Source organism: Balaenoptera physalus, assembly GCF_965194825.1.
Source record: "Balaenoptera physalus genome assembly, chromosome: 20".
NCBI classification, from domain to species: Eukaryota; Metazoa; Chordata; class Mammalia; order Artiodactyla; family Balaenopteridae; genus Balaenoptera; species Balaenoptera physalus.
Genome location: NC_138901.1, coordinates 26,542,695 through 26,570,558, shown reverse-complemented (window position 1 = coordinate 26,570,558; position 27,864 = coordinate 26,542,695). Strand labels below are relative to the sequence as shown.

Below are 27,864 nucleotides of genomic sequence, written 5' to 3'. Positions count from 1 at the left end.
GCCCGCTGGGGGGCAGGAGCGGGCAGAACAGCACAGCCCCAGGCTGCAGTCCCCAGGCTGCAGGTTCCTCGGTCACTTTCCCATTCCCGACTTCACTCACCCACCCTAGAGGGATTCTATTCCCACTTCCCAGGAGAGGAGAGGGTGGCTCAGAGACGTTGCCCAGGGGGCCAGCCCAGGTGTTTTGATTTCCCGAACTCCCTCTCAGCCCCTCCAGGACTGTCCTGCCAGGGGTGCCAGAACTGAGGGGTCACAGGTGGCCTCGGGCTCCATTGCGGGGGGCGGGGGGGGGGGCGTGGAGGCGGGTGGGGGTGGGAGTGGGGGCAGCCAGGCAGCATTGCCGTCAGAGCGAGCGAGTGAGAGGCATCAGAGCCCCACCAAAGGCCCCCGATAACAATGCAGGTCAGCGGGAGGAGCTGCAAGGGGAGGAGGGGCAGTCCCAGCCCTGCCCAGACAGGCCCAGCCGCCCCCACAGCTGCCCTCCTCTCCCTGGGGGCAGCAATGGGGGAGAGCAGGAGAGGACTCGTCAGGCTCCTGGGGTCTTAAGTCCCCCAGAACCAGGAAGACAAAAGGGGAGCCCCAGGGAGCGCGGTGGGCCTGAGGTCACCGTAACACGCCTGTCCCTCCGCCACCCAGGCAGACAGAAACAAACGTTTGGCCCCCTCAACTGGTCTGCTTTCCTCTGTAACCCCTAAATCATTCTGATGCCCCCATTTAAGAAACTTTGTGACCCCAGACTCTCCCAAACAAGTGGTGGAATGGGCCAGCCTGGGTACCAGATTTGGCTCTGAGAAACTGGGTTAGGGATAGGGTGGGGGGAAAATAGGAACCTCACTGGGGTAGATGATAATTTTGGCCAAGATGTAGGATGGAAAGGTGAAAGAACGTAATAACCTACTCTGCCCCCTTGGAGCCAAAAACTGATCCCCTGTCAACTTTCCTAGGTTTGGGGCTCTGGAGCCATGAGGCTTTTACTCATCTGACGTGTGTTCGGCACCAACTGTGCACCAGGCGTTTGAGCAGCCTGGGAAGGTGTGCCTTTGTGCATATCCGGGGGTGCCCGATGGGTCCAGTGAGGAACTTCTGTGCACACCGTGGTTGTGTAACTGCGGCAGGTCTCTAGCTGGGAGTTGCACTAGGAACCTTTCCCTCATGCTTTTCAGCTGGGCGGGAGCCCATCAGATATCTCGGCTGCCTTTCATCACCTTGCCCCTGACAGGGATCATTCTGTGTGAAGAAATCGCTGTCAGTCACCCCCACCCCTCTCAGAGCCAGAAGGCCTGATTGACAGGCACACACCCACGGGGGTGGGGTGAGGGGGCCAAGGGGCTGGCCATCTCTGGGAAGGCAGGGAACCGGCATTCTTGGCAGGGGAGGCGAAAGAGGGGGCTTCCATGTGGAAAAGGAAGGAAATGTCTAGAACCTTTTCATCTCCACAGGAGAAGACCAGGGAGGGACAGTCAGCCCAGCTATCAACCCCGAGGGAGCGCCACCCTCCTTCTGCATCAACAACCTCCGGGCAGGATCAGACCCTTCAACAATCACCTCAGCTCTGCCCCCAAACAAAGGGAGGTGAGGCTGCCCAGGGCTGCAGGATCAAAGAGAAGTGTCCACCCCACCCTGCAGCCAGCCTGGTCCTTGCTGCTGAGAGACCATGAGTCAAAAAGGAAAGCGGAGCTGGAAGACAAATGAAGCAGTGGTGTGGTTGATGACTTTATTATGGCATAAAAAACACAGGCTGCTTCTTCCTCCTCCTCCCCCCCCCCAAAATGGGTTCACAGCACTTAAAGAAAAAAAAAATCCTACATTTCTCCTCTAGGCGGCTGCCTAGGAGGGGGCAGACAGCCAAGCAACCTAGATCTATAAAAGAGGGGAGCAAAAGAAAACCTATCCAAAGCCCTCACCAGCACACCTTAGAGCTCGGGGCCTCCATGGGGGGAATATCCGTGCTGTCCTCTCCCCAACGCACATTTGGGAGTTCCCCTGAGGACGGTCACTGGGCAAGGCTGTCCTAGTGGCAAAGGGAGAGGTGGCTGGTTTCCTCAGCTGGAGGAAAGCGGCACCTCACACCCACAGCGCCCTCCCTCTCTCCCCCTCATCCACCTGGCCAGGCAACCTGCAGGCACTGCCAACTCTCTTCTGCCCCCAGCCCTCTCAGCAAGGAAAGGGACCTCTGGTCGGATTAGCAGGAGGTAGGGGAAGAGGGAGCATAAAGAAAGGACATTACTTCTTAACCTACCCCAGGCCCATGCGTCCTTCAGGGAGAGTCACCCCATCCCTCTTAAGAAGGGCTCTCTTCTACACAAACATATTCCCACCCAGATCCCAGCCCCACTTCCCAATAGCACCCACTCCTTGGACTGATATCCCCAAGGAAGGAAGAGATGCTGTGGGCCTAGGCTCCAGGACCTCGGCTGGGGTGAACAAGATGGGGTCTCCCTGGCTGGAGACCCCAGGCTCAGTAGAGAAACACACACACACACACACAGAAACACACACATGCATAGGTACACACAACATGAACACACATGTCCTAATATTAAATAAAATACCCTTTGCTTATAACTTAAAAAATCAATACACAACTAATCCTTGCACAGGGCTCTGGGTGGAGAAAGAAAGGCAGGGAAACGGGAGGTCGGGGGGAATCTTAAGGCCGCTACCTGGAGCCTGGGAAAGCCCACTAGCTCCAGGCTCCTGCGGCCTGTCAGACCCTGCCCCCATCAGCTTTTTTCCTTTTGCCTGGCTCCGCCTCTTCTGGCTTCACCCCTCCCCACGTTCCCCACTCCAGGACCACCATCAGGACGTACTTCTAGCCTCTAAAGAAGGGAACAGGGACAGCTTCCTGGACATCGCCTCAGAAGGCAGGCCCCTTCCAGTGACAGGACGACTCCCTCATACGGAAGGGGAGCCCCACCAGAGATGAGATGGGGAAGAGCCTCCTAACACACTCTACAGGAGGGGCAAGGCTTGTAGGCAGCACGAAAGGGGAGGGTCGCGCTAAAGAAAGAGTGGGGCTTGGCTTCTCCGCAAGCAGATGGCCAGGCAGGGACACAGTCCTCCACTCTGAGCAGGAACCGCTGGAGGTCCCTCTGCTGGGACACCCCCACCTACCCTCACCCAACCGAGGTGACCCTCTTCCTTCCATCCCTCAGGGGAGGGCAAAGGCCAGGCACCAAGGGTGAGGAACTACATCAGTTCTGGAGCAAGGGCTCTTGGCTGCCTTGAAGGCCTGCCTGGGCTGACAGATGAGAGTGGACTACTGAACTTTACTTTTATAAAGACCAAGAGTTAAGGACTGAATCAGAGTTAGAGAGGGAGGGGCTTACTTCCACTCCCTGACCAAATCCCTTTCTCTCATTTTAGAGGAAGACTTCCTTGCTCAACCTCCACATCTGGCTCCCTCCTCCACCCCACACTTCTGGCTGGAAGCTGTCGCCCATTCTGGCCCTCTTCCCTTCTTCCCTCGTGGCTCCATCACACTGGGTCTGGAAGGCTTAATAAGGAGGCACATCAGAGACATTATTTCTGCGGTGACAACCCTCCCAGCCAGATAGAAACTCCTCCCTTAGGGGGACCCCCAGCCTCTGCTACCCCATCTCAGCGCTCCCTCCGGAAACCCCGGGGTAAAGCACTCTAAGGGGGATGAAAGGGACCCGGGCCGCAGCGCGGCTCCAGAGGCCCTTTTATGTCCAGGTTCCCAGGCGCTAACGACGTGTCCAGACAGCTACCCCCAGCGCCCGGGGCGGCCCCACTCCTCTCTGCTCCGGGGACGCGCCGTATCCTGCAACCTATCCCCTCGGCCCTCCAGCCTCCGTAGGGGTGGTCCACCCCAACCCCCCAGCCCCCCAGCCCAGGGGCGTGAAGTGAAAGAACGAGGAAGGGGAGAACTGATGGGCATGCGCAGCTCCTCCCCGCCCAGTCAAACGCGTCCGTCCTGTCCAGCCCCAGAAACTAAGAGACCCCTAGCGACCCGGCTCCCTGACCCCCGCACCACTTTCCCTCCCTCTCCATAAATAACCACCTTCTCTTACTCAAGCCACCCCCCCCCCAAGGGAATCAGGCCAGAGGGCTCTCTGCTGATGGCCCCAGGGGAGACCAACGGGGAGGCGGGACAGGGAGGCGGGACGAGGAGCTCAGTTGCAGGGAGCCGCGCTGCCCTCGGCCTCGCGCTTGCCTTTGCCCCCGGGGGGCTCCGCTCCGCCGGCCTTGCCCTCTCCCGCCACCGCCCCGGCAGCCTCCTCTTTGGCGCCCTCGTGGGTTTTCATGTGTTTGGCCAGGTGGTCGCTGCGCATGAAGACTCGGCTGCAGACTGCGCAGGGGAACTTCTTGGTGCCGGTGTGGGTTTGGAGGTGGCGCTGCAGCTCGTCGGAGCGCGTGAAGCGCTTGCCGCAGAAGAGCCAGTTGCACACGAAGGGGCGGTCGCCGCTGTGCCAGCGCAGGTGTGCCTTCAGGTGCGATGTCTTGGCGTAGGCTTTCCCACAGCCCGGGATGTGGCAATTGTGCAAATGCTTCTTCTTGCCCCCATCGGGCCCGCACGGAGCCCCCAGTCGCTCCGCCTCCAGGCAGTTGGGGCAGCGGCACACGGTCTGGCCTGAGCTGCGGGGCACTGACCGCCGGGAGCCTTTGGGCCGGGCCGCCCCATCCAGACTGGTATCCAGCCCCTGGGATTCCGGGGCGGCTGCTTCCAAGGCCTTCGCCCCGTCGGGAGGCCCGAGGAGGTGCTGCCCTCCGGCGGCCGGGAGGAGGTGGTGCGGGTGCGGGTGTGGGTGGGGCGGCTGGGCACAAAGCTGGTGGTCTCCGACGTAGCCCCCCAAGCCAGCCTGAAGCGCCCCGGGGTGGCCAGGTGAGGTCAGCGCGCCCTGAGTGTGGGGGAGGTCCATCCAGCTGGTACCCGGATGAAGGTCCCACCACGAGCCATCCTCGGTGCCTGGGTGTGTCGGCCGGAACCACGATTCGTAATGGTGTGACATGTCCGGCTGCAGGAGCTTGGAAAAGGGTCCCGGGGCCAAGGGACTGTCGCTTTCCAGGTCCTCGCAGGTTACCCGAGAAGAGGCCCCCGGCAGGTCATAGCCCTGTGAGAAGTCCACCTCTGGGCCCAGCGGGAGGCTCTGCAGCTCTCCAGGTTGCAGCGAAGAGGGGTAGTCCCCGGCCTCGGGGCTCGTGTGGCCCTGGTATGTTTGGAGAGGCTGCACGTCGAGGCGCGGCGGGGAGGCGGGAGGCGCGTCCGAGTGCTGGCTGCCCAGAGAGCCACAGACGGCGGTTAGCATTGCCGGGATCCGGGGTGGGGTGGGGGACAGGGATGGTCAAGGGCACCTCAGGTGGGACCTAAAGAAAGCAAAGATGAGGTAAAGTAAGGAAAGTAACCATCTCATTTTCCGTCCTAGCCCAGTTCCCTTCCCTGTCAAATGCTTCTTTCTCATATCCAGGTGAAAAAGAGGAAGGCATGTCTGGGTGGGGACTAAAGATCAGTTAAGAGAACTTGGGAGTGCTAGGAAGGGTTTGAGGGTGTGAGGTGCAGAGGACGATGGAAATCTACCTTCCCCTAGGTGATCCCTCCTATAGGACCCAGCTCATCCTGGAACTTGGGCTGGTCCCAGGCAAGTAGGTCAGTTGGATACAACTAGAGTACAGTGCTGGAACCATTGTAGCTGCCCAGCCCAGTGGGAGGGGCAGTGGCATTGCCCCATAACCCCTGCCCCCATGCCCGCCCACCCGCAGATCTGCTGCCAGCCCAAATGGAGAATCTAGGCCCATCTCAGCTTCCCCAGTTTAACTCATGACACAGTTGGGGAGAGGGAGGTGGTCTAACCCAAAGCTTAAAGTGACCTGACTTCCCGAAGCCCAAAGCAGGTTCTGAGGTTTTGGAAAAAGAGCTCTCCTTCCATCCCTGAGGCATGCTCAGTGAAGAAGAGCATTTCACTGCTCTACACCACTCACCCCAGCTCCCTGCCTGGCTGGGTTGCCTCAGCCCCACCAAACCCACTCCCATGCCCCTTTCCCTCTGGCAAGGACTTCACCTCCCTGGGGTGCAACTGCAGTGCCAGTTTCCAGAAGACTTCTCCCCACCAGAGAAATTAAGCCCCCCTCCCTGTCCTGACCTACACCAGTGCCCAGCCAGCTTTCTGGCTGCTACCCCTGCCCTCCTCCAATCTAGAGGAGACCAGATGTGAAGCTCGGCGGGGTCAGCCAGAGAAGAGCTTACCAGCACGCTCAGGAAGATAAAATTGCCACCCCCTTAAGGGATTCAGGGACAGAGTGGGGGAAGCAACAGGAAAAGCCAGAATCACACAGAAATTAAGAGGAAGAATTACCCAAAGAGATTATATAGGGGGTGCATTCTAGGCCTGGATCATTTTTAGGAGCTCTCCAGATGATTCTAACATGCAGCCAAGTGTTGAGAACTACTGCTCCAGGCCAGTTCTCTTATTTTAGAGAAGAGAAAACTGAGACCATATTTGGAGAAGTCACTTGAAAAAAAATTTATTCATTCAGTCAGTAAATATGTACTGTATATACCTCTGTGAACCAGAGGTATATACAGTATATTCCTGGTCTGTTTCTCTTTCCCTAAACCACTGGGAACCTAAAGAACCCCCCACCCCTCTCTGGACCACATACCTGTCGCTTGAAATTCCCCCTCATCTCACCACCTCTCCCTAAGGTCTGGGAGCCCTGCCTGATGCCTGGAGTATGTGAGTTTGGGTGCCTGAGCCTTCTCTGATGATGGGGGAGGAGACGCAGTGGTTTAGGGCAAGGACTTTTCCTTCCTAAATCAGGATTCGGATGACCCTACCCCCCTTCTGCTTCTGGGACCAGGGAGGTCGCCCTGGTGGTCTGGGAGAGGGAGGGAGAGGGGGATTGGGGCGCCTACTCAGGCTCCTGCTGCCTCACCACAAGAAAGGAACAGGGTGAAGCGGCAGGAATGGAGCCTCAGGCCCAGGCGGGGCAGCCCAGCAGGGGCTGGGCGGGAGCAGTGAGGCCTGGGACCCTAATAGCTTTTGGCGCCTGGGAACGGCCCCAGGGGTTGGGGGCGGGGGGAGGCTAATGATCCAGGCTCCAGAGTGGCCTCTCCCGCCGCATGGCCAGGGAGCCCAATCCCGGGATGCGCTAGCCTGCTACCGAGATCTCGGGAAGGGAGACAGCCGGGCGCGTACCCCTGCTTGTCGCTCCCCAAGGCGGGAAGGCTGGTAGAGACACCTTCCTTCCCCCTTCCGCCGGCTGCCTCTCCCATCACCGGTGCTCAGGTGGTCAGGACTTCCGTACTCCCGGTCCTCAAGGTTCCAATCCTCCAGATGTCCCAGTCGCTCCAGTTTCCCCAGTCTCCAGCCTCGCCTGTCCGCCCCGTTTTCACTCCGCCGGGGCTTTAAGCCCCTCGGATTCTTTAAGACCACCTCCCCCGAGGCTAGAGGAGGCTGTGGCGCGTTCCGGGCGCGTCTTTCAGAGACGATCCCCGATGCGCGCACCCCTCGCCGCCCTGACCCGGGCTCCTACCTCGAGGCTGCGCTCGGGCGCCTGGCACGGCAGGCTGGCGCCCTCCCGACGGGCGCTCCTGGGCCTCGCGCGCCAGCGGGCTGTCCAGCGGCGAGGGGCAGGAGCCGAGGGCGAGAGGGGGCCGCAACAAGACCCGGCGGCTGGCGGCGGAGGAGGGGCGGAGAGAGGCGGCGGGAGGGCGGAGGGCGGGCGGGAGCCGGCGAGCGAGCGAGCGAGCGAGGACAGCTCCGCCCGTGACTCACCGCGCTCTCTGCCTTCATCCTCGGCCCTGCGCTCCTTTTTCCCGAATTCGCGGCCCCGCCCACCTCACCTGTGGCCGCCTTTAACCCTTGCGGGCTCTGCCGGACCGGAGGCCGAGCCGGGCCGGGCCAGCGGGGAGGGGGCGGGCGGAGGGAATCGCTATCTATGTGGCACCCTGCTCCCTCCCTCGCTCCTCCCTGGCCCCTGCACTGCTGGGGCGAGGGGCCTGGGCAGAGTGTTTCCCAGGTTCTGGGGCCCGCCCCATCGAGTGGAAAACTGCCCTCGAGCTGTCTCGGTTTGGCGGGCACCCAGGACTCTGACCCTGCGGGAATGCAGGAGGGGGCGGGTCCTTCGGGTGATACCGAGTCACCCTAGGGCGCCGTTTGCCTCCACGGCCCTCCACCCACCCGCCCCAGTCGGGCAGCGCTGCCCCAGAACTGAGAGGAAAGAAGGAAACAGGATTGAGCGCCAAGGATGTGTCCGGTCTACCCCCAGACCTGGGCCGTGAGAAGTAGGTCTTGGCCGCTGCCCTCCTTCACCATTCCTCCCGCCGCTTCTTTCCACCACCAGCACCTTCCGCGGTCCTTTGCTCTCTCTTCTTGCAGCCCGGCTCTCTTTCTCCGGCCACTCACCTTTTTTCGAGTAACCTCCTCCTCTCCTCTTCCCATCTGTCTGGCCCGTCTCTACCTGCCCCTCAGCCCTCACTCTCCATCTACCCTTGGGCAGCAACCCCAGCGCCTCCCAGGTCCGCCTCTCCAATACACCCGAGCTCCCTTCGGTCCCAGAGGTGCTCAGCCTGCGCCCAGCCACCCTCGCCCCCGCGCGCACCCGGCTCTGAAAGATGGGGCAGGAGCCGCGATAGCCCTGGGAAAGGACACTTCTGCAAAGATTTGCGCGACCCCTTGCCACCATTCCTTCCCGATTCTCATCTGAATGTCTAAACCCAAGGTTCATAACTTTGGGTAAGGGTCTTGGATTCCTTTGAGAAAAACAAATGCACATACACAGTGCAACCCTCTGCAACACAGTGCAGAATGTCAGGGCGTTTGCGACGCCCACCTAAAAACTTCTCTCAAGATCAGAGCTGGTTGAGATATCCAGCGCGGTGGGTAGGAGTGTTCCCCTCTCCTCCCCCGCCAGGAATGGCCTGTGCGACCGGGTACGAAACTCCCTTCCTGGTGGGTGCCTCCCTGAACCGGCCGCTTTGACCTCCTGAAATGACTCTTTTGTTGCAGGGGGCACTCTGATCAACTTCCTAATTTTTTTCGTTGCCTCGGTTGGCTTTCCCTGCGGACTCTGCCATCTGCTTTTTTAATTTCGTTTTTGTCTTTACAGTCTATTTCGTACAGCCCGAGCAGAATTTAGGCTGATTCATTTTCGCAGGTACAGCCCCGATTCCACCACCGTTGGTTTACCTGTCCTGAATACGAAGTGCGACTATTAAACAGCTAAACTGATCCACAAGCCACTTGAAAATCGATCTTTTTGTGTGTGGTTCCCCCCACCAAACATACACATTCTCATATCCAGAATCAGGGTCTGATTCATCTGTGCAAATCCCTCTTTTGTAAGACTCAGTTTCCTCATCTGGACAACCTGAGTACAAGTTGGGAGGGTTTCCTGGGGCTTAAAGGAATTGATGTTCTTAAAACACTTAGCCTTGGGGCCCCTGGTAAGCTCACAGTAAAGGGAAGATATCGTTGGTAGCGTTATAATTATTAAATAAGTCGGTTCCCAGCAAATGTTTGTTGGATAAAGGTATATTCACAAAGATCTTTGGCTAGAAGTTGACAGACCAAAATTCTAACTCCAGCCCTGCATTTGCTAAGCTGATCTGGCAGATGAGGTTGCTCTGAGCCTCAGTTTCCTCGTGGGTGAAATGCGGTTAGAGCAGCCGCCCTGAGGGGCAGAGAACAGGCACTTGGGAAGACGCGAGGTGCCTCCCAGATGTCAGGGATTGTACTTTCAGATCAGTCAGATTTCATTCCCGACTCTTGGGCCCCTGAGATGTAGATTCTCAAGAAGCGCTCTGGGTCTTTGTGACCACGGCTAAATCGACAGCCCTCTCTGTCCATATGGTTTTATCTCCGTGCACTCAGCCTGCAAATCTTGACTTAGTTGGGTTTGCACCTCAGTTCACAGCCATGTCCGGAACAGAGTTACGGGCTCACATTGCAGAGCCTGCTACTCGAATTCCTGGGTTAAGTCTGATTTGACCCCTAGGCATTCTCTTCCTCCTCCTCCTCCCTGCAGCCCGCTGGCCTCTGGCTGTTCCCCAAAGCTGCTGCTCTTAAGGTGCTAACACCTGAGCAAGGATCTGACTCTCAATGGGAAACCTGAGCCCCCTCTCCCATTTATTTACAGGCACCAGATTGTCTTGTCTTCCTAGCTCCTTCCATCTTTTCCTGGAAAGAAGAGGGAAAGGGATCCAGCCCCTGGACAGTAGACATCCCACCCCACTTTCACCCCAGGCCCCCTTTCACCCCACCTGGTCCTGACCCGCAGCCACCCGGGTTTCCCAGAAGCAAAGACCCTCCATCTGCCTGGCGCTCATCAGCATGAAATTCAACCGCAATGCAGTTGTCTCAGAAAACTCAGCTGTTCTGACTTCCTGCACTGCCTGGGTTTCTGCCTCTGACTCAGGGCACTTTCTTTTCTTCCAGATACCCCTCTGCTTTTGTTCCTTTGATTCCAGCCCTTTCAATTTCCCACTTTCTAGATGTTTCCTTACTTAATGGTGCTCATGATCTGTTGACGTGACTGCCAAGATCACCACTGCCCACTGCCATGTTCTTGTCTCACCTCAAAGTTGAACCATGCCACCCACTGAGATCTGCCCAGGACTTGGGCCATTTCTACTCCTTTCCCTCATTCCACTAAAGGGGTAAACAGACAGATTTTGCCACAAGTGTCTGTCTCCCATTCTTGCCGCCCCTCTGCTTCTCATGCCTCATTTTAGTCAGCAATCCACTTTGTACCTGGAGCAGCCTTGTTGGTCTCCATGCTCATAATAACCAGCATTTATTTATTGGGCACCTACTACGTTCCAGGTGCTTCACACAAATATCTCTAATTTTCATGGGTATGCAGCAAAGTAGTTGTTATTATCCCCCCATTGTACAGATGAGGAAGCCTAGGATTAAAGAAGTTAAAGGACCTGCACAAGATTACAGAGCTGTTAAGAGACAGAAGGAAACTGAGTCCAGATCTGTCAGGCTCTAAAGCACACGTTCTGCCTGTTGTTCCATCCAGCCTCACTATGGCAGCAGTGATGGCCCTGGCAGCCCGGCTCCCCTAGATCCTGAAGGTGGAGAGGACGGCATTTTTAAACTATTCCCCAGATCAAAACCATCAAGATCCTGTTACTAAGATAGGACAAACTGGTCCCATCTTGGATTGGATTGCTGTGGTCTCTTCCAAACTTCAACTGTCCCTCCATGGAGATTGCACTATAAGAATATAGATATCTGCATTCTTATAGTGCAGAACACTATAAGCTGTTCTGCCCATAAAAATTGTCCAGTGCAAACCCTCATTTTGCTAGTAGGGGAAATTAAACCCCAGAACAAGGAGGCAAGTAGCTCAAAGTCACACAAGTTAGAAGCAGAGCAGGCACCAGAACCCCAGTCTCCTGATTCCTGGTCTCCTAGTTGCTCACTCGTCTCTTCTCCCATCCCACGCTTCCAGGCTGCACTCAGCCAACTGTGAGCTGGTGATCATGGACACTAACACCTTCCTCATATCCCCTCCTCTCCCCCACACTCTTCAAGGCTCCTGGGAAACTGTACAAGGTCCAGAGCTGGAGCCAGATGGTTTTCTTTCATTCATCCTTTATTCACTGAACTAACACTTACTGAGGGTCTACCCAGGGCCAAGCACTACTCTAGCATCACAACCACTCTCAGTCTGAAAGATGAGCCCAGCTGAGGCTAGTGCATTTATGTGTGTGTGTCTGTGTGCGTGTGTATCTACAGATGTATGTGTACCCACCATGCCTGTGTGTAACCACCACAACAGTGTGTACCTACACACCAGTGTGTACCTTTGGGGCTTGAATGTGGGGTGTCTGTCCTCTCTCCTCCATCATAAAGTGTGTTCCCCACAGGCCATGCACAGTGGTTTCTCTCTTATGACTTCTGCAGATATGCTCTCATGCATGAACTTCCATGTGGTGAGTGTGTGCCCTGTATGTCTGTTATATTAGCCCATCTTTTTCATCAGAATGAAGTCCCCAGTCATCTATTAACCAGTGAAACTGGTGAATCACCACTGTACTTCTCCCTCATATCTCAGCCCTGTCCAGAGACCTCAAGGAACCCTCTTTCGTTCTCCATGCATCCACTATCCCCCTCTTAGGTCCCCCTCCCCAGTACAGAGAGAATCAAGCCTTTTAACCCCTTCTCAATGACCCCCACTTTAGAGTGAAGACCTGATCCTCTTGTCCCCTGAACTGGACAGGGAACAGCCCCTCTTACCAGTCCATGGAGCCCAGAGTTGGCAGCGGCAGTGAGGGGCAAGTGGGGGTGATGGAAGAGCCAGGCTTTATAAAGGAGGCAACAGTAGGCAACAGTCAGAGCCAGAGTGGGAGGTGAGAGACTCGGGCAGGGATGCTGCCAAGTCCTCACGGCCTCGGAAGCTTTTAGGATAATCCAGGAAACAGTGGCCCCCTGCTCTCCTGGGGGAATGGTGGGGCTGAGATCTGAGTCTCTGAGGTCTGCCAGGAAAGGAGGATTTCAGCTGGAAGAGGCAGCTGAGGGTGGGAGTGGGGATGGGGTTGGGGGGAGCAAGACATCCTTCCCTCCCCAGAGGTTGGGCAGTTGGTGGGAGAGGGACAAAAGTGGTTCTTTCAGGATGGAGGAAATGAGAGCATCACCAGGGGAGAGAGCTGGGATGGCTGGAACTCTCCAAATTCCAACCCCCTCCTTTTGTTTCCTCCATGGACATGGTGGGAGAGAAAGAAGTACCACTTTTAAGACCTCACACACACACACACACACACAAACACACACACTCCCCTTCACATGGTCCCTCCCTGCAGAGCTCCCCAGCAGTGTTCCTGGCTACTCTGGCAGCTGAAGTGGGTCTCTCCTTCTCTGCTGGAGCCTTGTTCCTCCTCCCTTTCCTTTGTCTCCTTTTCAGTTACTTCTCAACTTGGAACCACCAGGAGGGTCCAATATAATTCACATTTTGGATCTGGGATCTCTCATTGTCAAATAGGGAAGGAAGACCCTCTCCCTGACTTAGGATAGCATGGGGCAGCTCGGAATGGACAAGAATTCACCTAGAACCAGAGGCAGAGCCCAGCCAAGAACTTTTATGGACAATTCAGGAATCCCAGAACTCCAAGAGAGTGAAGAGGCTGGGAACGTGGCCTGGAAAGGGAGAAAAGGCCTGGGGGTGAATTTAGGTGGGCCTCCATCGTTCCCAACTAGTTACATGAACTGAGTTTTAGGGTGGTTGTGAGTTTAGGCATGCTGGCTAATAGGAGCATGTCCTGGAGCAGAGAGGGACAGAAGACCAGGAAGGGGAAAGCAGATGAAACAGGATAAGACTGGTTTCCCAAAGCACTCTGAAACTAGGAATTATGACCCACATAGGAGAGTGGCCTGGAGACTTTTCTCGTGACCACATCCCATTCAGTCAGGGCATCTTCGCCCTGAACTCTTCTCCTGTTCCTCCCCCTACACCCCTAGAAATCTCTAGACTGAAGATTCCTAGTCCTCTCATTAGCTTTTCAGTAATTATCCTGTAAAGGCCCCAACAGGTCCTTCCTCTACCCATTTCAGAGATAAGAACATTGAGGCCCTTAAGAGCGCAAAAAAGCTCAGCAGGAAGCTACTCATCAGGCAGGAGAGAGTAGAGTGGTCGGGGGCTTAGGAGGCAGAGCTGCACCCTTTCCTCTAATCCCAGGGAAAATTAAGAGGACAGGGCTCCCTGGGGGACCCCAGGCGTCAGGAAGGAGGCAGGCTCCAGGGAGGGGCTTCTCTGGCCCTCCCCACCTTCCAGCCCAGAAAATCAGAGTGAGGGGGGAAACAAGGCGAGGAGACCACACAGGTGGAGTAAATAATGTTAATACCGGAGCATTATCACTAGGGCATTTCCTCATGGATAAATGTCTCAAATACCAAAGGATGCCTCCAAATTATAGTTAATTACAGAGTTGATTTGCATAAATTATAAGGTGAGCATACAAATTCTTTCAATCAGTTCCATATGCTTAGGTAGCTGGTCCAGTCCAAAATGGGAGAATCTTGTGGGGTGGGGGGTTGGGCGGAGGAAAAGGATGAAGCCCTTGGCCTGGACCTGCTGGCCCACACCCCTCCCCAGCTCTCTGATCAGTAAAGAGTGCGTGGAGACCCTGCCTGGTTTGCGGGGAGGGGCTTTACCTGGACCCTGGTTCACCTGGACGATGTCTGGCAGGAGACCCCCTTACCTCCTCTCTATTCGCACCTTGGAACAAAGTGCTTTCCCACCACCAGTCATGAGGTAGGCAAGTGGAGGGGGGTGCCAATGGGGCCTCAACCTACATGTCGGGGGTGGGACGCTGGAGCCCAGGCATTCAGAGGAAAGAGGGGGTGTTGCATGAAGCTGAAGACCCAGCAGGGTTTGTGGTAGATTCAAGCCCCTCGCTCTTGCTCTCAGCTCCCCCTGCAGCCACCCCCACCCAGCTCCAGCTCACTCCGAGCCAACCCTCCAATCCCAAGTTTGATGTTACCGCTGCCTGCACCTTCCAGGTGGCTCCTCAGAGGCTCAGACTCCCAGACTTTTGTCTCCAGTGCCTGGGCCCATTTCCTCTGCCCTCGCCTCCCAGCCCCACCTCCTCCCTCACCCACCTCTAGCTGCTAAGACTCTACTTCCTTCTCCAGCTCTCTAATTTGTCCTTCCCTCCCTCCTGGCCCCCATTCTCACCCAGAGGCCTGTCTCCCACTCTTCTCTCCACCTCTCTCCTCCTCCCCCAGCCTCCCTCCCACAGAGATCCGGTCCCCCGCTACACTCAGCTGTCAACTTTGCTTTTTCCCTCCCATCAAGAGCTTTCTGCTGCCCAAGCTGCTTACCCTCCTGCCCTCAGATTTTCCTACCTCATGCCATCCCCCAAGTCCTTACTGTGTGTAGTTCTCTAATTTTTTTCCATATACCTGCTCCAAAGGCAGAAGTTACTGGATTAGCTTGGGGGTTGGGGGGAGGAGGAGGCTGGGCTAAGGCTCCCACATGTGTGCATGTGAGAGTTTACCTTAGTCTTCAAATCCGAAAGTGAGAGAGAGAATGAGAGAGAAGAAAGGAATGAAGAAATAGCCTAAAATGGTTTTTGGTACTTGGTAAGTGTGGCCTAAATATTTGTTGAATGAATGAGTGAATGAATGAGTTGGAAATGGGCACTGATCTGTGAAAATTCTAGAGAGGTGCCAACTTGGTGACAGGAATTACTTTTTTTTTTTTTTTTCCTGAGAGAGCACAACGAGGATTTATTAAGTGGTAGGTAGTACGCTCTGAGGGGGACAGCGGGCCAACCTGGGTGAGTAGCTGCCAGGAATTGCTTCTCATTTGGATTATTTTTTAGGTCTCCTATGGGTTTTCTCCCACTTCTCTGCCCACCTACCCAAGGTGTCCCGCAGACCAATACCAGATTAATCATCTTGAAATGTCCCTCCACCTTGGCACACTTCATCTCAAACACATCCAATGGCTCCCCAATGCTAGCCATGACATTTAAGACCCTCCTACTGGGCCTCCATCACCTTCTCAGTCTTCACTTGCAATGGTCTTTGTACAGACCCTCCAGCCCAGCCCACTGGACTTAATCTTCACTAAACATGTCTAGCCTTCCTAGTTTGCTCCAACTATTTCCACCCCTGTCACCCCATCTGCCCTCAAGAAAGCTTCTCATCCTCCAAGCTCCAGCCTCATGCTTTCTCTATAAAGTCTTCTCTTACCAGCATGTCACTGGCTTGCTCTTGTGAACTTCCCTAGCACTGATTGCCACATGCCCTGTTTCCACGGAGTTGTCTTATCTTCCCTACTGGTCGGTAGGCTCCTGAAGGGCAGGAACCATGTCCTTTTCATGCCACACAGTCCTTAGCTCAGCACCTTTCTTTGAGAAGGGGCAGATAGGCCACAGATGAGTGAATTGGAAAAGTGCTTCCCTGGAATCAAAGCTTCCAGAAGCTCCTCAGTCAGGGAGGGTAACGGTGAAGGCAGAAACCTGGGTAGGGAGGGAAGACACAACAGAAGCCTTGACACCCAAAGATCCATGAAGGAAGTGAGCCCAGCTTCCCCACCAGCTGTCCCATCACCCAGCTCCTCCCCCACTTGTGTGATGGAGGTTGAAGGACCTAGCAAGATGTCTGAGACATGAAGGGTTGGGGTGAGAGCCGGGGGAGAGTGAAGCGCTCTGCCCTGTCAGCCTGCTTGGAACAAAGAGTTAGAGGTTTGGGACAAAAGGAGCAAGGATAATGAGTGGGAGCTGGGAGAAAGGGCTGGCTAGACAGCAGCCATGGAGAAAAGAAGAGGCAGAAAAAGCAGAATCCTCTTTGTCCCTCTGTGGGCAGTTAAAATTCTTCTTACCAGGGTGGCAGGATCCTGATCATGTCATGCCTCACCTCAAAATCATTCAATAGCTCCCCATTCCTTGCAAGAGAAAGTCTATACCCTTTGGCCTGGAATTTAAGCTCCATTTCCCCATCTGGTCTCAGCCTACCTTTCCAACCTCAACCTCTCACTCCCCAGGCTCCAGCCACAGGGAGCTTCTACTCCATCCTATTGTTCATACATTTTTACACCCTATAGTCTTCTTTGTCTGAAATGTTCTTCCCCATTTCTCTGCCTGTGAGCTCTTATTGATCCTTCGAAGCCCAACTCATATGTCCCCCTCATCTATGAAGACCTCCCAGTTCTCCAAGTTACCCTTTTCTGTGTTCCTAGAGTCCTAAAATATAGAGGCCTTAAGACTGCCTGATGGATGATACGATTAGTTGTGTGTGTGTGTCAGCTCATGAGCCCCTTGAGAGACTGGAGTTTTCTCTGTTCATCTTTGTATCCCCCCAGCATCTCGTACAATGACTAGTGCTGAGTGTGCAATAAATATGTGTTGCGCTGAATTGAATTGCGCCCTTTGCAGAGAATGGGCTGCCAGGCTGGGGGTTGGTGGGTTCTCTATAAATCCCATTGTCGCAGCCATCCAGAGTTTGCCTCACGGGCATCAAGATGTGGCACCAAAAGCACAAAAGCATGCCTTGACCCTTTGTCTTTCACCCCTCACTGTGCCCAGGGCCCTGTCAGGAATCCAAGATCAGGCTGGTGGACGAGGCTCACTGAGAGGCCCAGCATCCTGTGTCGTGGCCAGCCGGGCACTGTCACCAACCTGCAGCCAGGGTCACCCAGACAGCCTCCAGCTGGATCCCACGAGAGGGTAATTAGAGGGGAGGGCTGGGATTCAGGAGCTGGCAGGCGAAATCTGACAGGGAAGGGGGGAAGCAGGCAGTGCCCTGGAAAGGGGGCTGGTCTCATTGTTGTGGTCTGTCTGAGAGATTCGTCCCCTTTTTAATTTGCTTCCTGATTGAGGGGTTGGCTCTGCCTGCCCAGCTCCCCAGTCATTATCTGCTGCCGGTGGCTCAGGTGTTGGCGAGCCTGGCGTGGCCCCTAGGTTATTACCTGGAGCTCTGGGGTTGGCAGAGGGCTGCCCCTCTGGCCAGGGTGGGGGGCCTGTCTGGAATTTGCCCTGATCCTACCATCCACAGGGCAGCCATCTTGATGCCTATCATAGTGGACATGCTTGCACAGTGGGGGGGTGGGCTGCTTTTATGGGTGACAGCTGGTCCCAGGGGGACTTTAAAGTCTAGAATAATCTTCATCTGTAAAGTCCCTGCAATATTGATTCGGGAACCTGAGACACATAAGACGTGGGTGCTAAAGCACCCAAAGTCAGAGTCATTCCCCAAAGGCTAGTGAAAGGTACTGAAGTTAGACATCAAGAAGAACTTCCCAGCCATGTTGAGAATGAGAAACAGAGGGCAGTGAAGCTTGGTGATTCCCACCCTGAATTCCCCCTGTTCTGCAGCGTTCAGAAAACCGAGAGTCATAGAGGGGAAGGAGTATCATTGATCCGAGAACCTGTGACGACCAGAACCCAGAATCTAGAAACTCCCTATAGTGTGGGCGCAGGGGGCTCAGGCTCCTCACTGAACACCCTGGCATATGACACCTCTGACCTCTGCCCAGTGTCCCTGAACACAGCCTAGAAACCTACAGGGGAGGGCACCCTGGCCTCTCCCTCTCTCTGGGTCCCCAAAGCTCTGGCCCTTTGCCCCATCCCTGATTGGGCCTGTGGGCTTCAAGGACGGGAGATAATATCAAGACAAACAGGAAGTGCTGAATTAGAGACTTGAAGTTTGTTGTTTTAGGGGGCTCCCAGAGCCAAGCAGCGGTGCCAGGTTGGCAGCCGGGAGCCTGGTGTCTGCCTGCTCTCCAGGCAGCAGCTGCCCCTTCCCACCCTCACTCAGGACCTCGGCAGGAGGACTCCCTGGAGAGGAAGGGAGTGGGGAGATGGGGCATGGCAGGGAAGGGGTTAAACAAGGGATTCTTTTTTCCTTCAATGGCTGACTTTTTGCAGTGTTACCTCTGATTCATATTGGGCATCTAGTCACTCATTCGGCAAATGTTTGTAAGTGCCTGCTTTGTCCTAGGAACGTGCTGAGCACAGCCCCTTCCCCCGTAGCTAACATACTCCTTGCTGGAGGCAGGGGGTTTTGTTCATCGCTCCACACTCCCAGTGCTTGGAAAGGTGCCTGGCACTCTATGAAGGCTTTATGAGTTTGCTGAATGGACTAACGGAAGGATGGATAGGTGGAAGGAAGGAAGGGGGGGGCCCTTAGAATGAGTCTAGGAGGGTCCCATGATTTTCCAGTCTACTGGACTTCTTAGTGGGAGCACCGGTGACCCACAGGTGTTCTCCTCCCCATCCTGGCTGCCCCAAATGAACCTTTGAGTCTTGATGCCAGTAGGTGGCCATTGTCCATTCTCTTGCCCAGATGCCACCTGGGAGTTCAACTTCTAGGCTGCAATCAGAGAAGATGAGGAAGGAGGGCTGATCAGGAAACATGGGAGGTCCACGGGGTAAAGCCCACCAGGCCACGACAGTCCCCTCCCTGGGCATCAAGGTGCTAGTGATCTCCCAAGCCCGGAGCTGTTGGCCCTCCAGGGCCCTGGCGAGCCGCCCTCTGCCCCGGGTCCCCTCCTGCCTCCGTGGTGGTAGCAGGTAAGGCTTGGGGCATGGCAGAAGCTGAACTGAGAGCCACCCCAACTTGTTCCCGTGGCCCCATCCCCCATCCACACCCAAGAGGTGAGATCCTGGGGCAGTTTGCATCTGACAGCCTGGCATTGACTCATGCCAACGGCTTGGAAGCTGCAGTAATTAGAAGGGAAGAGGGAGAGAGGGGGAGAGAAGGAGTGCGAAGGCAAGCTCAGGAGAAACCTTCTCCTGCCTGCCGCAGGGCAAACTACTTCAAACGAATTCGTTTCGCTCTTGTGAAACTGAAGACAATTTCCTTTTCTGTCATAAAACAAATTATTGCTCATCAGAAGTGCTGGGCTAGTCTCTCTCCTGAGGGTTTTCTCCTGCTCCCGTGCAGGGCCCCAGGTGGGCAGGAAGATGGGCGTGTCAGGGGAGGGGGTCCAGGGAACAGGAGGCACCTGAGGAGGGGCAGGGAAGGACGTGTGGAGAGATTAATGTCCCCATCAGGACTGAAGCAGCACTATGTTCTCCTTGTCAACCTCCTCCGCTGACCAGGGAAAGGCTCTGACCACCGGCATCAAAAGGGACTCTGGGGAGGTCATCTCACACATCCTCCTGCCTCAGAGCCAGGCTGGAGAAGCTCCACTTCCTCCCTCAGGCACCTGTTCATGGGGTGGAGGGGTGGGGACAGGAAAGGGAGGCCCAGAGAAGTTGAGGAACTTGCCAGAGATCACTCAGCAAATTAATTAATGGCAGATCCAGGATTAGAACCCAATGGGTTCTCTTCCAGGCCAAGATTGGAGGATGCCTGGGGACTTTTGTTAGCACTTTATGACTTGGAATGGCTCCAGTGAGCCCATGGCACCTCAGTACTACTACCAGGCAAGTAGGGCTCAAGAAAGAGGGACCAGTGGAGCAGATTCCCTCCATCTCAACAACTGAACCCCAAAGCTGGCCTCCCCCATGTCTGGGTAGGAAGGAGACCTCACCGCTCTCAGCCTTTGCTTTGGTAAACTCTTCCAGGGAACCTCCTGTCAGACTCACCAGAGAAGCCATCAAGACTTTCTTTCTGCCCCACCGCTCCCCACTAAACTTTCATAACTCTTCCTTCCTCTTCTCTGCCCTGCTCCCTGGGCCAGAGCTCAGGGACACACCATCCTTATCTATGCTTTAGCTCCTGCCAGTTTTTTCCCATCACCTCCCTGATAATTGCCCTCCCTCACATCTTCCAGCCCTGCTCTCATGGACTTTTCTGGGAACTGGGAAAATATCAAGGTTCCTATCTCTGGGGTGTTTCTAATAGGGGTGGGGGGAGATCCAGGCCCACCCTCAGGGAACTCCTGGCTTACTTATGTAAGACCCAACGCACACACCAGGAGAGACGCTGGCAGACTCTGGGTGAAAAATCAGGGGACACCAGGACTAGGGAGACAGGGCAAGGCAGGAAGGAGGACGCATGGCCAGGTGAAGACCAACTCGCTGGAGAAGGAGGGGAAGGAATATGTGAGGAGATGTCTGGAGTAGAAAATCCAAGCCACAGAATTCTTGGAGATGAGGAGGAAGATGGGCCCAGGTTGGGAAGGTATCATGATGCCTGGGAAGGGGCTAGGAGGCAGGACACGGGGTCACCAGGCAGCTGGGAGGGTCCAATATGAGCAGCCATTTCCAGGCTGGAAACCCAGTTTTATGCCGGGGTGAATGGAGAAATCTGGGGATTGGCTGCCAGACTGGAGCAGCCAGACATCTGTGGGGAACAAAGGGTTGGGGACAGCATTAAGGACAGAAGGGAGACAGGAGAAGTCCCCCTGTCCACTCTCTGCCCAGGCACATGCTCCTGACTGGCACTCCTCTGCTCCCAGGAGAAGTGGGGTCTGCCACCTGCCCAAGTTCCCCACTCGATGATACCCCTAAAAGTTCTTCCTTGTGTCCGAATGCAATTCCCCTGGTGGCCAGTGGGGGCTTGGCAAGGAGAGGGGCAGGAGGGAGACTGCAAGCCGCTGCCCCCACCTCACCCCACCCCCTACACTCCCACACCCCAAAAGTGGCTTCCCCATGGCTGCGAGGGAGACAGGGAGGAGGAGGTGAGCAGAGGCCAGGGCTGGGAAAGGATCGTGTCTGGGCAAAGACTCTGGCTCATCGGACATGCCACGCTGGGGATCTGAGAATCCTCGGTGGGAATGGGCCGGGCAGGCAGAACAAAGGATGAAAGGGAGGTTGTGTGGCCGGCTGGCACATACACACCCTCTGCTGACATACTTCAGCGGCCGGTGACCTCAGCCGGCCGTCAGACCCCGTCTCATCACGCTGCTCCAGGGGGATCCCCCTGCACCCAGTCCCCAAACAGGGCCTGAGAACATGAAGTCAGGTAGACTCCTGGAAGGACCTGCTGTCAGGATGAGCTTGGGGAATTGACTTTCCAGAGATGGATAGAATCAGAGGAGGGGATGTGGAAAGGTGAAGAGAAATGATGAGGCTTAGAAGGAAAGTGGGGAAACTGTGACATCGGCGCCCCTGATTGAGGGTCCAGCGTACCCACGATCGATGATTCACGTCTATGCAAGCACTCTGACAAGGACAGGGCAGGGCCCAGGTTGGCCTGGGATACAGGAGATTTGGGTTAGACACCAAAAACTTCCTTGCTTTTGGTTAGTAGGACCATTAAGGGTCTGAATGTAGAACCCCACAGCCAATACTGAAAGTGTGGAATCAGGTCTCCTGTGCAAGGGCAGATTGCCGCTTGGCTCCACAGCCAGTCAAGAGGGGACTCTGACCCTCCTGCCCCCAGCTCCCCTGGACCTACTTAGCTCCCTGGGCCTCCCAAGGAAACCCACCTCTAGCACCTCACCAGTTCCCATGGCCCAGGACGGGGAGGAGGACTGTGGTGTTAGGGTAGCGGCAGCCTCCCATTTACCCCGCTCTGGGGAAGGAGTGGGCTCTTACCCAGAAGCCCCCCCTAGTTGGGGACCTTATCTGCTTCTCTAAAGACCTCCCCACCACTGGAAGCCCTCACAGACCCTCAGGTGCAGCCAGACTTGCACATGACCCCTGCCATCCCCACGGGCCCAGACATAGATGGATACATCTCCTGCACACTTTCACATGCAATCACATAGATCCTCTGCCATGACACACATACACACACATGCACACACCCCTTCGCTCAACCACGCACCCTCATAGGTCATCACCACTGAGAGGCTCATTCAGACCCAAACGCAGAAAGATGCTGTGGAGTCACTCCACTCCCCATCTGCCCACAGCGACCACTCGTGCACGGGCCCACACACGGACCCCCCTCACTGTGTGACTGTTACCTGCAGCCGTCACATACACTCTCTTGCTGACACAGCGACCCTCACTCCAGAGGAGCCCTGCACTCATGTGCCTCCATCCCACACTGGCAGATCCTATAGCGAGCACCTGCTCTGTTCTGGGCACTGGGCTGGAGGCAGTTCCAATATGGCGCCCCGAGGAATTTGTTCACAAGGTGATAGGAGACTCGGACCAATAAACAGATTGTTGCAAAGCAGTGTGTCAAGGGCGGCAGGGGAGTAAGCACCAAGTACTATGGGGACTTACCCAGTCTTGGGAGTCCAAAGAGCTTTCCCACTTAAAGTGACATCTTTCCCATGCTCAGATGCACCCCTGCTAAAGGCTCAGGGCTTCACAACCATCAGGAGGTAGGTATTAATATCCCCATTTTACAGGAGAGAAAACTGAGGCTCAAATAAGTGAGAGCACAGTCATGCAGCTGATAAAGTAATGGAACACAGACTCTAACCCAGAGCTGCCTGAATCAGAGCCTAGGTGCTCATGGTCACCATTAAACTGCCTCCATCAGGGACTTGAACTTTCATGCTCTCAGGCCCTCACCTACTCTCTAGAGCTATTCAGCAACCCTCCTAATGCCACCCAGACCCCTCAAGCCCCAACCTTCGTGTACACACACAGGCCCACCCTCCAGCCCGCTGCTCTCATGGGTCTTCCCTCCCAGGAGACAGGGCCACTTGTCACTAGAGGAGCCATAATAGGCAGGTGCTGAGGCTGCTGCTGGAGCTTTAGAGCAGGCAGAAGGGAGGGAGGAGAAGGGTTCCTGAGGAAGGGGGCTTGGGCGCTGGCACGGGGGAGGAGGGAGGGGGCTGGCTCCAGTGCCCTCTCCGCTCTGCAGGTGTAATTAGCCCTGGCAGATGAAAGGGCGTCTTTGAAAGCGGGCGAGATCCTTGTCTGTCAGCAAGGCGCTCTGGGTGGCATCGGTAGCTTATCCTGAAACCACACATGGCACCAGAGTCAGGCTGTCTGGGCGCTACCCAGGAGGCAGGGAGGCAGACCCCAGGGGCCCTTGACTCCCCACTCCCCAGTCTCTCGGCCCTGGGCTCCCTGCCTCTTTGGGCAGGAGCTTCTCAGAACGAAGAATCCTCCAGCACCTGGCGATGTAAATCCCAATAGGCTGATGCCCCATCCCCGGGGCCTGAGGGGATAGAGTATTTCTTCCCCTCCCCCACCAAGCTGGACAGCAGGCCAAGGACAATGGTTCTAGGCAGTCCTTTCATCCTGAGATCTCAAAGCGCTGTCTAATTAACCCCACCCAGGTCAGGGACTTCCTCTGAGTCCCTTTGGTGGGGTGTGGTGGGGGACCAGCAGTTCCCAGATCCCATCCTGGATAGAAACCCCAAGAGGACAAGGTCTCCCAGAGTGTTCATCCTGTTTGGGACTTGGAGGTACTGAAAGGGATCTCAGGGGAGCCTGAGTTTGAGACCTAAAGGGGATAATCTCTGATACATCCCATCCCACCCCTCACAGTCAGGTTCAAACTCAAGCAAAGGATGAGTCTCACAAACATGTGGGGTGAAACAGGCCAGATACAAAAGAGCACACAGTACACAACTGCATTTATATGAAGGTGGAAAATCGGCAAGAAAATGGTATATGCTCTTTGAGGTCAGAATATTCTGTTACTCTTGGGTGGGGTAGTAACTGGAGGGGACACAGCGAGGGCTTTGGGGTGGTGGTCATGTTCTGTTCCTTGAGCTGCATTCTGGTTACCCAAGTGTGTTCACTTTGTGAACTGTCACTTCATTTTTTTTTTTTTTTTGCCACTTCATTTTTTAACTTGTGATTTACTTATGTCATATACTTATGGCATCTTTCTATATGCATCTCATAGTCCAATAAATGTTTACATTAAAATATTTTTACATGTCAAGCCAAAACTTTGCTTTGTGATTCCTTGAAGGGGCTCTCATATCTGTCTCTTTCCTCAGCTGGAAGATCACAGGGGTCACTCCAGAATGAAGACCTAGTGGGGCCAGATTCCTGGAGAATTTCTTGACTGTATATGTGTGTGTGGATAAGAAGGGGGATGGATATGAAGCTCTACACACTGAGCACGTTGGTGGAGGACCCTGCGCCCCTTTCCTGCCACCGCCACTGCCAATACTCACACTAACACACTAGCCAGTTCTACTTTGCTGAAAGCCAATGGATGCTTTGATGCCCAAGGAACCAATGAGATTGCCAGAATCTCTACTCTCCTCTGCCCCACCCCCTCTATCTGCTCCTGAAATCCATTCCCAGTCAGCTCCCACCTTCTGCCTACCACCGCAAGTCAGCTCTGTCCCTTTCATCTTCCTCCTCTGCTTCAGGGCCTAAAAGAGGTAGCTGGGGAGAGGTGGAGGGGTGTTCGTGAAGGAGCCTTTGGCCTCTACCTCCTCAAATGACATCCTTGCTTCTTTGTCCTTCCTCCCCCCTGGAAAAGGGTAGGAGGCATTGCTTTCTTCCACTGCCACTGAGGGAGAGGGTTTTGAGTTGGACCTTCCAGACAACTTCCTGATAACTGAGGTGGTAAGAAGTGCTTGGAGGGACCAGGAGGGAAATGCATGAACACAATGACAGTTCTTCCTCCTGATACTGCCTATCTGGTTGGAATAAATGTTTTTGGTTTCTCAGCTGGTACCCCAGAACCCACAGCCATACCAGATACTGAAACTCTGCCTGTGCTGTGTGACCTCAGGAGGGACCCACTCTTTCCTGCTCCGAACTCAGTGGGGAGACCTGGTCTACACTGGTTCGATGGTCTCCATAACCTGGAGCCTCAAGCTCACCTTCCCTAGTTTTCTGGGAAATCCCAGCACTCCCTGAACTCATCCTCTCTAAGTAGCTCCCCTAAAACACACTGAGAAGAGGGATTTGTACTTTTCTGAACTTCCTTCCAGCAGGCAGAGTCCATGACCTTCTCAAGTCTTCCCAAGGATCTTCATTTTATTCACTAACTGTATCAGAAACACCCAGAACAGTGTCTGGCACATAGTAGGAGCTCTATAAATATTTGTTGAATGACAAATGGTTCTTATGCTTGGACAGTCCCTCCTCCAGAAGTCCATCCTACATCCCTATTGCTGCCATTTAAATTTTCAGTTGTCTGGGCCTCAGAAGAGAGGGGTCATCTGCCATCAGTTATGATTGATGGCACACCTCCTGTGTGCAAACCTTTGTGATATGCGACTGTCTCTTCATAATTTAAAGAGTCTTTGTACAGCATGGGGAAGTATAGACGTTATTTTCTGGTGACTTTAATTGGAGTATAATCTATAAAAATGTTGAGTTGCTATGTTGTACACCTGAAACTAATATGATGTTTTAAGTCAAAATACTTCAATTAAAAAAAAAAAAAAAGAGTCTTGGCTCATCCCAGTGTCTCTCACTGCCTCCCTCCATCCTCCACGTCCAGCCTTCATTCAACTTCAATGGTCTATTCTCCAAGAGTTACCCAAGATTTAATAAAATACAACAAGAAACAAGAGGCTTGCTTTTTCTAATTATATTTGTTCTTTCTATTTCTTCTTTTGTCACCATTTAAGTGAAGGCCTCTCCATTTCTCCATCCTTTCGTCTCTGTGTGCCTCTGGCTCTCTGTGTATCCTTCTCTGTGGCCCCTCTGTGTCTCTGTTTCTTTGCTGGAATCTCTGTTTCTTTCTTTGTCTGTGGGTGTGTCTCAGGCCCTTTCTCCCTCCATCTCTCTCTCTGTTTTCTTCCTTTTCCTTACAGCAAGTAGGTAAACAGGTGGTTGAGAAATGGAAAAAGGGTGGGGTGGGGGAAAGAAGAAGAAGCTAGAGTGGAGTGTTTTCTCCCAGGTATCAGGGTCGCAGGTAGCTCCAACCCTAACTGGGAGCGAGTCCGGACAGGTGCAACTCCTGTCCAGATGTTGCGCAAGGGGAGGCACGTGCCCAGAGCCCGGGTCTGGGTCAGGTTCCCAGGCAGGGACAGGGGTGCAGGATTTGTTCAGGCCAGAAATATCCTTTCAGGTCCCTGTCCTGGAGACAGACCCTGGCCGGCGGGGACTTCTCCTCCCCACCCGGCTTGGGGGTGGCGGGGGGGTGAGGAAGGGGGGAGGCCGAGAGGTTGCTTGTCGGGAAAGGACAGTTGGGGACCGGGGAGGGGAGTTCCCTGCGTCTGGGCCGCGGGGGGAGCTGCAGGCCAGCGGGGGTGAGTAAGGCCCAGCGGACGCAGGAGGCTCAGTGGCGGCAGCAGCGATGGGGAGGAGGGTAATTACGCTGGGAGGCTCTCGCCACAGCACGTCCCCACAAATGAGAGGCCCCGGGCCCCAGACACCACACAACAAAGCAGGAGGCAATTATTTGGCTCCAGTGGGAGGGGACAGCCCTTCACCGGCCCACTGCCGCTGAGCACTCGGCCTCGCCGAGGGCACGGAGGCTAAGGGTGCAGACTCTGCTCTCACCGGCCCCCGCGGGCAGGGGGGCCCGAGGGACTCCCGCTGGGTTACCCTCAGTGGGGGTCCCCGTTCGGAAAGGCAGAGCTGTAGGAGGCCCTCAGCATGATTACAGCCATCGCTCAGCCAGCCCAGAGCCTCCCACAAGGCCTCCAGGAGGCCTCCTGGGCACCCAGGGAGCCAGGCAGGAGGACCCGGGGCAGGGCTGGGGCGTGGGAGGCTCTTTGTCGGTCCTGAGGAAGCCAGTGGCCACCACCTGAACCCCACCCTCCACCCCTGTTATCCAGCTGTAGCCACACAACTGGCAACCAGGAGGTTCTCAGGCAGGTGGGGAAACCACAGAGGAGGGAGCAGGAGCCAGGGATATTCCAGAGCACGCACATGGCCAGGCCTGGAATTCACGCAATCGATATGCAAATCAAATGCAAATTTGTCTTATTTTTTTTCCCCGTCAAAAATCTTCAGATCAGGCCCTTTTGGAAGTGCAGTATGCCTGATCAGCGGCGGTGGGGGGTGGGGGGGGGCGGTGTACCCTGGCGTCTGCTGGCCTCCCTCTCTCTCTTCATCCACCCATGTTAGCTACAGGAAAACTGTTAGAAATCCTGTTACTACCTTGGATTCATTTAGGGCCTTCCTGCAAAGGACTTTCCCCTCTCTAGATGAAAGGGCCCAAAGTACAGATGGGGAAAAAGAGGCCTTAAGAGATTCGGGTCCTCTCCCTTGTACTAACAGCCCACCTGGAGGATGGCAGGGCTCCTGAAACCTTCTGACAATAGCCCTAGGTTATCAGCATGCTTACTGGGGGAGGGGAAAGAGTGCGGACTAGGAGCCCTAAGATCTGGTCTCTGGTCTCAGCTCTGCCCCTAACTTGCTGGGTCATCTTGTTCAAGTCACTTCTCCTTTTTAAGGCCCGGTTCCCCTGGATGTCAAATGACCACCTCTGGCAAAATGCTCTTCCAGATGTGGAGTCCTCTTCTTGTACCAGGGCCATCCTGTGCTGCTGCTCAGAGGCCTTTGAGACCACTGTCCCCCTCTTCATCCCCACCAGCTCTCACCCTTCCCTGCTCCAGGTCAACAGAGAGTGAACCCCTAACCCCTGTCTTTCTCTATCTTCAAAATCTCACTCAAAATCCACTTCAGGAAACCTGCTCTGATTAACCCTGCTGAGCTGATTGCTC

General features: G+C 55.1%; 1 protein-coding gene and 1 long non-coding RNA gene across 3 annotated transcripts; one reads left to right on the top strand and one right to left on the bottom strand.

Moving 5' to 3' along the window:
* Positions 1-1,700: 1,700 nt before the first annotated feature.
* Positions 1,701-9,052, bottom strand: LOC309650060 (transcription factor Sp6). Of its 2 annotated transcripts, none has more exons than XM_082440874.1 (2): positions 7,495-9,052; positions 1,701-5,328 (listed from the first exon to the last, which is right to left on the bottom strand). In XM_082440874.1, the coding sequence occupies exon 2, from the start codon at positions 5,268-5,270 to the stop codon at positions 4,137-4,139; it is 1,134 nt and encodes a 377-aa protein (XP_082297000.1). In that variant the 5' UTR covers positions 5,271-5,328; positions 7,495-9,052; the 3' UTR covers positions 1,701-4,136. The 2 variants fall into 2 exon arrangements, with proteins under 2 accessions (XP_082297000.1, XP_082297001.1); XM_082440875.1 differs by lacking the exon at positions 7,495-9,052 and adding an exon at positions 7,158-7,485.
* LOC309650065 lies at positions 4,383-26,235 on the top strand. Its single transcript, XR_014257390.1, has 3 exons — positions 4,383-4,454; positions 17,000-17,140; positions 24,223-26,235. It is a non-coding gene; the product is annotated as an uncharacterized lncRNA (long non-coding RNA).
* The last annotated feature ends 1,629 nt before the right edge of the window (positions 26,236-27,864 follow it).

Excerpts from the sequence above, each read along its gene's own strand:
- LOC309650060 (XM_082440874.1), bottom strand. The coding sequence starts at position 5,270 with ATGCTAACCGCCGTCTGTGGCTCTCTGGGCAGCCAGCACTCGGACGCG.